Source organism: Sinohyriopsis cumingii, chromosome 17 (genome assembly GCF_028554795.1).
Source record: "Sinohyriopsis cumingii isolate HCF-2022 chromosome 17, ASM2855479v2, whole genome shotgun sequence".
Taxonomy (NCBI): domain Eukaryota; kingdom Metazoa; phylum Mollusca; class Bivalvia; order Unionida; family Unionidae; genus Sinohyriopsis; species Sinohyriopsis cumingii.
Genome location: NC_142977.1, coordinates 91,023,294 through 91,035,999, shown reverse-complemented (window position 1 = coordinate 91,035,999; position 12,706 = coordinate 91,023,294). Strand labels below are relative to the sequence as shown.

Here is a 12,706-nt window from a genome sequence, read left to right as displayed (position 1 = left end):
GTAATTTTTGTAAGACTTACGGCAAAATCGTAAGAGTTGGCAGGTCTGCATCTCTGTTTTTTTGATGACATGTTAATGTTTGGTGATGATTTATTTGGATGTTGCTAACTGTATGCGATTTAATTACGCAGATGAAACTTTTGTAGAGTGAACGAAATGCCTTCTTCGTAAAGGAAGCAAAAGATGTATTACCACAGGATTTTTCAGTCTTTGTCCTGTTGTCTGTATCCTGTTTTGTTCATGGCAAATTTCTCTATTTGTTAATCCACAAAATCTATATTTAGCCTATGCTGACTGTGTTATGATCTTGACAATTATGTCTGGTTGAGATCATCAAAGAGAAGAACTCAGCAGATGTGTGAAGCCCCAAACTCTTTCACAACACTGCTGAGCCCATTTTCTGTAAATGGCGGCATTAATAGATATTGATATAATATTAATCTTAGTGTTACATGTACCTTAGCCAACACTTCTTTCAGTAATGGAAACCTGACAATGGGAGACAGGTATCGACTGTTTAGATAATTTGATTACTTACCTTACGATATGAATTAATTATTGGTTCTGGAGACATTTCAAATACAAAGTGGCCACTTGTGAGGGGAAAATTTTATAATTTTGTACTAATATGCATGCTGCTGGTCGCGTTAGAGGGGTGGCCATTCTTGAGGGGTACTTTTGAATACAAACTTGTCAGTGCCAAGGGATTCTGGCCGTAAGAAGTGGGTGGCTGCTGGTCAGGGGGCCCATTCAAGAGGGGGACCACTGTACTGTCAGATAAACTCTTATAAGACAATCAAATCAACTCAAGACTATAAGATCCAATAATGATGTGGCTAATTCCCAAAAAGAAACAAGATAGCAACTTTGATTAGCAGAGATACTAATATTCTTTTACTTAGAGACAAAGAAACCTGAAATGGAAAAGATAAGGTAGAGTTTGAATAGATATTTGAAAAGCCCTTTTCACAATAAAACATCGTTAAGAGCAGAGCTTCCAATGATGCCCATGAAAATTTCAAGGCTGCCACTGCAGAAGTTAAATGCATTAGGAAGGAGGAAACTGAATACCACCCTGTTATTGCAAAAGAAGTGTTAAATAGAGTTAGTTCATTGTATTGTAACTGCTATTTCATTCAAATGCAAAAGATTCTAAGTGGGATAAATTTATTATATAATTTGTAAGTTAATATATACAGGCTTTATGGGATCAGTGTGAAATTCGTACTGGACTTAGCTCAAGAGCCTCATTAAATAAGAACTGCATATAAATTTCCTACATAGTCACTAAAAACTACATTATATTGTCTGCAACAAATTACTGTTATTGTTATTCTTGATAGGCATCACTTTTAAATCAGTAAAGTATTTTTTCTTCACCTATTTGAAATAAGCAAAACTGTCCTTTATACATAGGTTACCTCTTTACACAGGTTCACCTTTCAGACTGTTTTCGAATAAAAATACTATGCACTGATTATTATTATTATTGTTTTATGCACACAAAATTAAAAAATACATGAATAATTATCTTGTTCTCTTCCAAATTTGCTTTCCATAAAGAATTACAGTATCCTAAATTTAAAAAATCACTAATCTGTTTTGTGCACAATGACAAACTACTAATTTCACTACTGATTGACAGATTACATACATGACTGAAAAACAGAGGACTGAATCTTTCATTGGCCAACTTGTATAAATTATGCATGGAAACCGCTATTTAAGCTTAAAAAATATTATCTGGATTTGCTAGTTGCTCAACTTGATGTTGGGTTCTATAACAGGACTGATTAAAAGGGAATCAAAAGAATTAATTTATGGCTATTCATTGTGACCTATGAACCTAACGTTTGTCTCCCTTTACAGACAAGTTTTAAATACTGTATGACCGACTGGCCCAAATAACAAGGGATGTAACTCATACATCTCTTTTCAAAGATGAACTTCATTCATCAAGAGGGCTTTGTTTACTGGCAAATATATGAAGATTTCAAAATGTACACAACTCACTGCCACAAAAGGCATCCTTTATTTGTGCTGCAATAACACAACTACTTTTCCCACTATCCAGCAAAAGAACTGCTTCAACCCTCTGTTCTAATGGTAAAAACTGCCTCACTTTTGAATCTGACATATAAACACCTTTGAGTTACATGGGACATGTGACTGGAGTACAGCAAGTACAAGCAAGCTCTGTAAGAAATGTCTGATTCCTTTATCCAAACAACACTCTCCTCATGAAGCAAAAGTTAAGTTTACATAGACACAAGTGAGGAAATTAACATGGTGGACAGCTATTTTTCAAATTTAATATAAAATCATTCAATGGAGGTATACAAAGCTATAACAAATAGGTAGATACTCATATACATATTTATTTAATGGGCAAGAAAATGTTTCATTCTGGTTCAAGATAGCTGTTGATTCAGTTTTAGTTTCATCCTTAAAAACTTCACTAGTTTTCTATCAAACTATTTTATTCACTAAAAATATTAATTTCTTTCAGAAAACTACACCATATAATTTTACCCAAAGAACAGTATTTTATGCCACTATGTTTTAAATTATTTATATAGTGATAACACCTAACTGACTCCAAGGTAAAATGGTAAATTGAATGTCATGACAAGATTTGTCCATGCTTCATAATAATGAATTCCAAGTAAGAATAGAATTTATCAAGGGATTTAGGAAATATCAGCAAATGAAAATTTCTAACCAAACATTATTACAAATCTTTTATGACTGTAACCTTAACTCCAAGGTCAAAGGGCAAGCAAGCATGTTGCAGAATGAGTTGTCTTAACTCCATGCCAAGTATGAATAGAATCTATCATGGGGTTTAGAAAATATAAGTAAATTTTTAAAAAATTATTAAAAAAATCAGTTAATAACAAAGTAACATAAAAACTGTATTACTGTGACCTTGAACTTAAAGTCAAAGATGCAAGCAAGTGTATAACAGAATGAAATGTCGTAGTTTCACTGTGCTTCATGCCTAGTATGATGAGACATAAGTGATGGTTTAGGAAATGGTTTAGGAAATATTTTCAAATGAAAAACTTTAAGCAAAACATTAAGGTACTGTTGACAATATTGCCATTGCTGCTAGCAGAAAAATGACTGCTATATCTTTCTCTCCTTGTTGTGTGTGCTCGATAATTAAAAGACTTATCTTAAGTAAAAACTTTGCATGAAAAGACCTTAAAAGTACTAATAGCCTATAGTGAATGCCAAACATGACAGCATTCCATGATTTTAACTTACTAATACCAAACGTTTTTACACTGCATATTGATCATCACCTGCCTATTTATTTGAAATTTCCATAGAAGTTTGAAATAAAACCAAAGTGCACTGCCTTTTTTAGGTTTTACAGCCACCAAAGCCAATGCAAAATAATTACTACTCAAAATTATATGGCAAAACATGTACTTCTGCTGTTTTCTTTTGTCACCAATGCTGGATGAGAGCTACACAGTCATGAACATACTATTAGTTGATTTTTTAGCAATCACCATCCACCACAGTATCATAGGCTTGAAACAGCCTGACCAAAATAAATTCAGCGGCAATGTTAAAATCACTCTTCCCATGCAGCCTTTTTGCTGCTACCTTGCCATTTCTTGGTTTGCTACTGGCTGCTCCATTTTCCCATATCTGTCATCATAATGGCTGTAGGATGGACGGGGTGGAGGGTGAGTTCCTTGTCTCTTATAATGCCAATCCTTGCTTTGTACATCAGGAGTATTTCTATACTTGTCCTCAAACCTAAGAAAGGGATTTAAAAAAACCAGTAAAACAAATGTTTTGCAAAATACTATGTTGTACCACTCAAGACGCTATGACACTATGCACTGAAGACACTGTGACACAATGCACTGAAGAGTGTGTGTGTGATTAGGATTTTTAACATAGCTTTAACAATTTTTCAGTCATACCACTACGATGTCTGCAGTGTGGCAGTTGACAGTGATGTCTAGCACTAGGGCATCATGCCGCAGACATATATCATGATGTCCCACCCAGTCACATTATCCTGACACCAGGCTGACCTTCCTAACACTAACCTCTTAATGCTGAGCACCATGTGAGGCAGCTGTTAGTATCATTTCTGTAAGTCTTTGGTATGATTCGGCAGGGGTTCGAACCCACAACCACCCGCTTCCAAGTCAGATGCTCTAACCACTAGGCCAGTGGAGCAATATACACAATAAAGACAATATGACATTATGCACTGAAGACACAGTGATACTATGCACTGAAGACTGATGAAATGAAGACAAACTTGTATGAAATACACTTGTATATTGACAGCTTACATTTGTATAGTACAATCCATAATCCATTAAGTAATGTACATGTATGTAAAAAATCCATGAATGAGTATAGATCACTTGTTATAACATTCATGTATCAGTCACATCCCGTTAGAAAACACAAATAACACATATTTTAAAAAAATGGTAGTCCTCATTTGATCTATATCTGATTGTCACTAAAAAAAAAAATCACTAAGATACTGTCACAAGTAACACATGGTTATAGTTGTTTACATGCTATATGTACATGTACTTAAACTGGCCTAGATTTCAGTCAGCCAGAGAGAGAGCCTTCATCTTTTCGAGGCTACCTAGGGATAAGCTATTCATATGGAAATGAAAACGTGAACAAATTAAAAAGTTTAACAAACATCTTTGCGAGACACCCCATCGTCAATTAACTTGACAGCCAGATATCTATGGTTTCAAAAGATTGGAAAATTAATTTGTGTGTTATACCACCACTGGTAGCAATCATAAGCATAAATGTTTTCCTTCAAAAAGGAAACTTTCACTGTACAATAAATGTGTTCCAGTCACTTTAGAAAATGCAACAATCCATCAGATTCCTTATCTTTTACTTAAGATTGATGCTGACTTCCTTTGATGAAAGTTCTTTGTTCTTTTTGAAGACTGTAGTTGGCTTTCTTTGATGAAATGTGCATGTATTATTGAAGTCACTGCTGAAGGACAGCTTTGTAGGACCAAACAAATGCTGTTTCTTATTATCAAATATCGTGTTATATCTGAATTTGTGTTATAATGGAACATTCAATTGAGGGGGCACACTTTATCTATATTGCAAGTAATGGCATCCCTATTCTATGCTGGAATGGCATCATGTGTATACAATTAAAAGCCTTCCATGCAAGGATCAAATATGACCATTACTGCTGAAAACAGAAAAAAAACTTTAAATGATCTTTTCTCTAAAAATGCTTGACAGAATTTCATAATACTTTTATAGAAAGCATCTGGGTTGGAAGCACTTTTAAATTTGTTAAATAATGCCAATCTACCATAAAATATAGCCAACATTATTAAAAATCTAAAATCTTTAATACTTTTTTCAAAACTGTAAAAAAAAAACCATGCCCTAGTCTCAAATAGGCTTCTGACAAATGATCTACAAAAACCTTCCAAAAATTCTTTAAACTTTTGACAACACTGCTGCTTCTTTTAGTACTTTAAACAACTACAAGGATCACATTACCTTTGTGACATTTTCCCTACTAATGACTGATGTGTAGATGTGGGTAAACTCTCATCAAGATAAATGGCTCCAGTTGTTTAAAAAAAAAACAGCCATGATAAGGACAGTGGCTTATATTATCCCTCGTTCTGACCTTATGAATTAGTACATGATATACAGTCAAGTGTATATATTGAAAGGGCTAAAGTTTCAGTTGAATACCTTCATTGGTTCAAAGGTTAATCTGTACCCATGACCTTGATCTTGGGGAAGAGGGCAAGGCAGCAGTATGTAATATACTGCCTAGTCATGATATATAAATAGTAAAATTTCTTTAAATACCTTGTCTAGAGCAGAAGTTTTTAACCAATGAATACATTTTATTAAAATGTTTGCTGAAGTATATATCATGACTAGATGGTACCCATGCCACCTGCCTCAAGGTTAAGGTCACTGAAAAGAAATTTTTTATGTTGTGACTTGGTTCCTTGTCTGGTTACTAACATCTGAATCACTTAAGTTACTAACTATATCCTGAAATCCTCAAATACAAAACTGCTACCTCCTAATTCTGAGATTTATTATACTAACCCTACATGCATCCCTGATCCCTTGTCCCTTTCTAAACCCTCCTGCCAAAATCTTCTAGGTCCTGTACCATCAAATTTTCCTCTTTTGGGTCTCTCAGATCCTCTGACTCCTCCTTTGGTATCTGGTAATGAAATACAGTCTCAAGTCATCTAATGAATATTTAAGTTAGGAAAGGGAATGGGATTTGTCATAATAGATTATTTTGACCACCTGACATAAAAGACCATTAGTTCAAAAGACCACCTGTCATGAGAACCAGATTTTTCATGTATGAATCAATGTTCTTATGTATAAATGAGAACTCCCAATTACATCTATCTGGAAAGACCACACTGTCATGAAATAAGGCAATAAAATAACTGGGTGATGCATTAGAATGATTATAAGTTCAGTGACGCATACAGCATTACCGAGAGTATTTTAATATTTTGTTTTTACCATGGCCAATAGTAACCAAGTAATTGGTTACCTAGCTGTAGATCATCTGCAGTAAGATACCCATATTTCATGATGTGCATGGGTACTTTACCCTTGGGTCTTGTACATTTCTTGTTGGATACATATGCTGTGTGTGGGCATAATGATCCAGAGATCTTGTCAGGTAGCATCTACTTTAGAGAGAGTTTACTACAGCCATAGGGATGAGTATTAGTTCACTTTACAATAATAAGTTCTATTTGTAACTGTACTCATGCTTCAAAAGTCTGGTATGGATGTATTATTTCAGCTTTTATGTTAATATTTTGGAATTTCAGTAAATTGTACTGTGTTTGGGATATGAAAAATAATCAGTTTACAGTTTAAAATATTTATACTTAAGCTAAAAATTATATGTAGTATTTTAAATGAGTTTTTACAATAATTATAAGTATGTATTTCTTTTATATGTTGGGTATGATTTATTGGATATATATATATTTTATTATTATTGACATTTATTCAATATAATATGCAGGCCAGTTTGGTTTATTTGTAGCTGGCAGTGTGGCAGCAAAGCTAGCAAAAAGGCAGTGGCAGCATAACCTTATTGTTGGCAACAGGGCAATACTGTTGGAAACAAAGCAACATAGTTGACAACAGATCAACATGCCGGAAACAGCAAATTTTTAAGTAAAGCATGTTCCTCTGAGAATACTTACCCAATCACAATAACATTAGGGGATATAAACCTGCTACTTCGAGAATCCAGCCCAATGACAATCGTCACTAGTTTTTAAGATGAGCAATATACTAATGAGGTTGCTTGCATGGCGGGGTTGGGAGGGTTTTTAAGTAATGTGCTTGGGTAAGTATTTACAGCCTTCATTTCTAAAAGGTTGATGTGGAGAGGCAACGCCCTGGCTCCATGTGCCCCTGCCATTAATGAAGACTGGCAACAGCTGGGAACCCCAACAGTATGTACTAGCACTGGTTCATATATTTATTTCTGCTTGGGACTTTTCCACTGAATCCCCATGTTTAGCTGACCTGGGTTGCACCACTGATGCAAGAAAGGTAGTATCTTGAGCATGTTCAAGACTGTTTGACTGAGGGGCCTTAAAAAAGGGCACCATTATGCTAGCAATGTCATTTGAAAGGGGTGCAAAGAAAGACAGTCTAGCTGGATCAAGTTTGCCTCTGCATTGAATAATCCAAGGAGTTTCAAGAAGAACTCCTTTGCTGAAATCCAAGTCCTGTTAGAATGAGTTCAATGATCCTGAATATGTGAACAAGAGGAAGCCATACCAGATTTAGGTTAGTGATAAACACATACCTAGTTGGACAAAAAGCTGGGATGGACAGAGGTCGAACTTTTCCCAGTTCACTAGAAAGCCTAGATGATCTAAAAGTGAGGAAATTTGTGTTGCCTTGGAACCTATATGTTTCTGGAGGATGTTGTCCAGGTCAGTTGCAGTCGTTGTTGATGAAGTCAATCAGAACAGGGTAGTAAAGGATGTGAAAATATACAACTGTCAGATAGAGACCTAATGGCATACTCATCCCAATGGATGGAGAGATGGATGAATCTCATTGTCTCCATCTTGAATTTTTGTGGCAAAATATATTGGTTGAAGCAACTCTGGGTGATGATTGACCTCAACTTGCCATTCACCTTCAGAATAAGAAACTGCCTGGAATAAAACCTGAGCAATTGTGGTTTTTGCACAATCTCCACCACCTCTTTTTTGATCAGTGACCGTATCTCCTGTTGTAGAAAGGCATCCTTTTCCTAATCTGACAGTACATCCATGAAAAGGGGAGAAGAGGAAAGTGGAGGGGTATAAATGAAATCTGAAGCCCCTCCAAAATTACCTTTATCACCCAATCATTCTAAGAGTGATCCGTGAGCCTGAAATTGCGGGAGGTGACCACCCACAGGTAGGCTGTCTGCGGGCGGTAAGGAGATTAGGCCATTGTCTAGAATTAGAAGGCTTGAAGATGGAGACCCATGGTTTTTAACTGTATTTGTATGGTTGCCTCCTAGCTTGTTTAGACTTTTTTCTCCTGGCATTGGGATGGGATCTATACTGCACATTTGACTGAAAAAATCCCTTATCCCAAGTCTACTTATCGTCCCTCTGCAGTGGTGCGGGCTGATTGTTGCAAAATACCTGGGGGGGTGGGGGGTGAGTGGCTAGTTGGAGGAGCAGTTCCTGTGCTGCCTGCCTCTGCCAAAGAGTAATGATGACCCAAATGGAGTCATCCATGAAGCCAGGGTATGATGAGGCTTGAGCAAAGTGGACTGCAGGCATGCATCAAGTTGTATCAGGTCAAAGCTGGCCAAAGCAGTTAATGCATTGGCTATGGAATGGTGAGCTGCCCAGTAATGCCAGATTTCTGTGCGAGTTGGAAAATTGGTAGGGTGGCCAGACCTAGCATTGAGGATGTAGTGACTAAGTCCCAGGCTAGCTTGGATGTGGCATGGAAAACATTTCTGTGCACTTTATGAAACAGTGGAGTGGACATGTTGTTCGATTTTTGTCAGGGACATCGGTACTGAAGGCATATGAGTTTTGTACCAGTGAGATGAGAACATCATGGTACTTGGCTTTCTAAAAAGAAGGTCTTAGAATTTCCCATGTCACCAATTCTACCTGACAGCCGGTCACTGTCTCCTTAATTTTAGTCAATTGGGAAAGTTGCTGAAATGACAGTGCCTCTTCCTCCACACTGAAATCTACGAATGCTTTAACTTTACAGCCTTCAGCAGTGGTATGAGGCAGAGGGCATTCTGAAGCTGCCAATACCTTATAAATTTCCTCAAATGCAGCCTTAAAGCAAAAATTCAGTCCATTCCATGGCTGGATCTGAGTACGGATGATTTGTAGGAGCTTCATTACACTCACTGTGTGTCAAGTACTGATCTGGTTCTACTTGCAGCTCTGGATAAGTCATACCAGATCACATCGACAGATTTCTCACTGAAATCTCTATCAAAGTAAGGGTATGTTGCTGATGGTATGGCTAGACAGATGGATCTGTTACTAAGATCACCATTATTCCTAGTTGGACTCATTGTTTTCTCAAAAAAGTCCCCATGCTGGGACAGTTGGACAGCTGTATAGCCAGTGAGGGCAAGGCTGTATGATGAAATGGATCAAATGGATCTGGTACAAACCCCATGCATTTAGAATTTCAGACCTGAAGGCCATGTTTGGACATGTTGGGGATTTGTGCCTACTGGGCAGCCTAAAATTGAGGGGACACTCTCCCAATGAGTTGTAAAAAGGCATGAAAACATGTGAGAGAAATAAAGTTAATATCTGGTTTCATGTCAATAACTGCATCACCATTTCCTGGACCAGACAATACATTTCTTTGATGTGGACAGCTGTACCATCTCAAAATTAATCTCCTTTACTGTTGCTGATGTTACTGTGGCTGATGGTTGCAAGCAATGAATTTTAGGTGGTGGGGGACTAAATTGCACAAGAAGAAGAAAAAAAAGAGCATAAATTAGCAATTTGGCATGTTACTAACTTAAAATAGTCAGTGTCACAATGACAATGAGTTCAATGACAGCATGCTGTAACATGGTCTTAAATAGATGACAAAGTCACACAAATTTGGAATAAAATTTAAAAATAATGTATACAACCTGTAGAAGATTGTCCAACGCAAAAAAATCCTGGATGGTATAATTTTAACACTAAGATGGCTTGATTGTAAAAGGTATAATGTACATTGTTATCAGTACAGCAGTGAAGCTTAAAAACTAGTGACACCTAGCGGTGGCAATGGGAGGTAATAGTCAAGAGTTATTGCCATCTGTCTATATGAGATAGACAGAAAAAGGCCAATTTTTGTCTTTTAGTAGGGCTGGATTCTCAAGGTAGCAGTCTTATATTCCCTAAAGTTAATCTGACTGTGGAACATAGCTGAAGGAGAAAAAGCAACGTAGTTGGCAACAGGGAAACATGGTTGGCAACAGAGCAAACATGGTTTGCAACAGAACAACATATTCAGCAGCAAAAAGACAAAGTTGGCAACAAAGCAACGTAGTGGTATGACTGGAAAGCCACCAGAAAGTTCATTCAAAGATATGAATTTTGAACTGTGTATACAGAATCTTGGTCAGTGAATTTGGAATGCTGACACTGCATATGGTTACATGAACCATACACATCTTTTATATAAAAACATGTTCACAGTATGGTGAATGTGAAACCCATTAGTTGTATATAATGTCAATATTATATCATTTGATGAATTTTTTGCATATATACATGGCAGGGTCTAGCTTTATCTTTTGTGTTAATGTCATGGTGTGTAAGGCAATACATATCAAGTCCAAGTTTTAAGGCTTATTAGAGTATTTGTGTTTGTTTGTCTTTTTTATGTTTCTTTCAATTTCATTGTTGCATAAATATTTATGACAAGGGTTCACATACATCCTGTTTGGTGTTTTCACGTAATCCATGTCCACTGAGTTTCGATGTTGGACAAGTTCCAAAGTATTTTGTTTTCTTCCCTACAGAATTTTTCCCTTATTACATATGAGATACAAACAGATAAAAGAGAATATATGTTTTTTTAAGCAAAAGGGAGCAAACATTGCAGGACTCTAGCCTACCCTCTCCACAAGGACATAAAACCATTGATACCTTATAAGTTTACCAATGGATCCAAGAAATTTTGTTTGTTTAATACTAGAGTTAATATTAATGAGAAGGATCTTAACTGACCATTTTAATCAAAAGATTATCTGCAAATTTGATGTACATACAAATAAATGATTTCTTCTGTTTTTCTGAGAAAGAAAACTTTGTTTTTACTTTATTTCAATAAACAAGTTTCCAGGCAAACTTGCCCATCGCAATGTGCACTTCTTACGCAATAATTTCAGGATCATTTTCTAACAGTTTCCTGTTTACTAATATTTTAGCAATTTTATTTAGTCTTTAATACCTCTATCAAAGGTTTGATCAACGCGGCTCCTCTTTGGTGGCGAACCTGCAAGAAAAAAAATACTTTAATGAATGACAGATATGATGGTGTTCATGCAGGAAAAGAGGACAAGCAAAACAATTAAAAAAGATGGATAGCAGAACAAAACCAAACCAATACCAAACTTGAAAAGTGAGAAAGCAAAACAATACCAAACCAATACCATGCTTGAAAAGAGGGAAAGCAAAACAATACCAAACCAATACCAAACTTGAAAAGTGGGAAAGCAAAACAATACCAAACCAATACCATGCTTGAAAAGAGGGACAGCAAAACAATACCAAACCAATACCATGCTTGAAAAGAGGGAAAGCAAAACAATACCAAACCAATACCATGCTTGAAAAGTGGGACAGCAAAACAATACCAAACCAATACCATGCTTGAAAAGAGGGAAAGCAAAACAATAACAAACCAATACCATGCTTGAAAAGAGGGACAGCAAAACAATACCAAACCAATACCATGTTTGAAAAGAGGGAAAGCAAAACAATACCAAACCAATACCAAACTTGAAAAGTGGGAAAGCAAAACAATACCAAACCAATATCATGCTTAAAAAGAGGGAAAGCAAAACAATACTAAACCAATACCATGCTTGAAAAGTGGGACAGCAAAACAATACCAAACCAATACCATGCTTGAAAAGAGGGAAAGCAAAACAATACCAAACCAATACCATGCTTGAAAAAGAGGGAAAGCAAAACAATACCAAACCAATACCATGCTTGAAAAAGAGGGAAAGCAAAACAATACCAAACCAATACCATGCTTGAAAAGTGGGACAGCAAAACAATACCAAACCAATACCATGCTTGAAAAGAGGGAAAGCAAAACAATACCAAACCAATACCATGCTTGAAAAGAGGGAAAGCAAAACAATACCAAACCAATACCATGCTTGAAAAGAGGGATAGCAGAACAGTACCAAACCAATACCATGCTTGAAAAAGAGGGAAAGCAAAACAATACCAAACCAATACCATGCTTAAAAAGAGGCAAAGCAAAAAAGTATCAAACCAATACCATGCTTCAAAAGGGGAAAGCAAAACAATAACAAACCAATACCATGCTTCAAAAGAGGGACAGCAAAACAATACCAAACCAATACCATGCTTGAAAAGAGGGAAAGCAAAACAGTACCAAACCAATACCATGCTTCAAAAGAGGG

At 36.3% G+C, this 12,706-nt stretch overlaps 1 protein-coding gene across 1 annotated transcript in view; it reads right to left on the bottom strand.

Annotated features, from left to right (window-relative positions):
• The window catches only part of LOC149779408 (uncharacterized), a 129,742-nt gene that overhangs the window by 34,876 nt on the left and 82,160 nt on the right, over positions 1-12,706 (bottom strand). The window contains exons 13-15 of the mRNA XM_089940071.1: positions 11,497-11,541; positions 6,109-6,229; positions 3,619-3,774 (exon numbers count right to left, since the gene is read on the bottom strand). Of these exons, the coding sequence (XP_089796197.1) occupies positions 3,619-3,774; positions 6,109-6,229; positions 11,497-11,541 (322 nt within the window). The remainder of the gene's footprint in view (positions 1-3,618; positions 3,775-6,108; positions 6,230-11,496; positions 11,542-12,706) is intronic.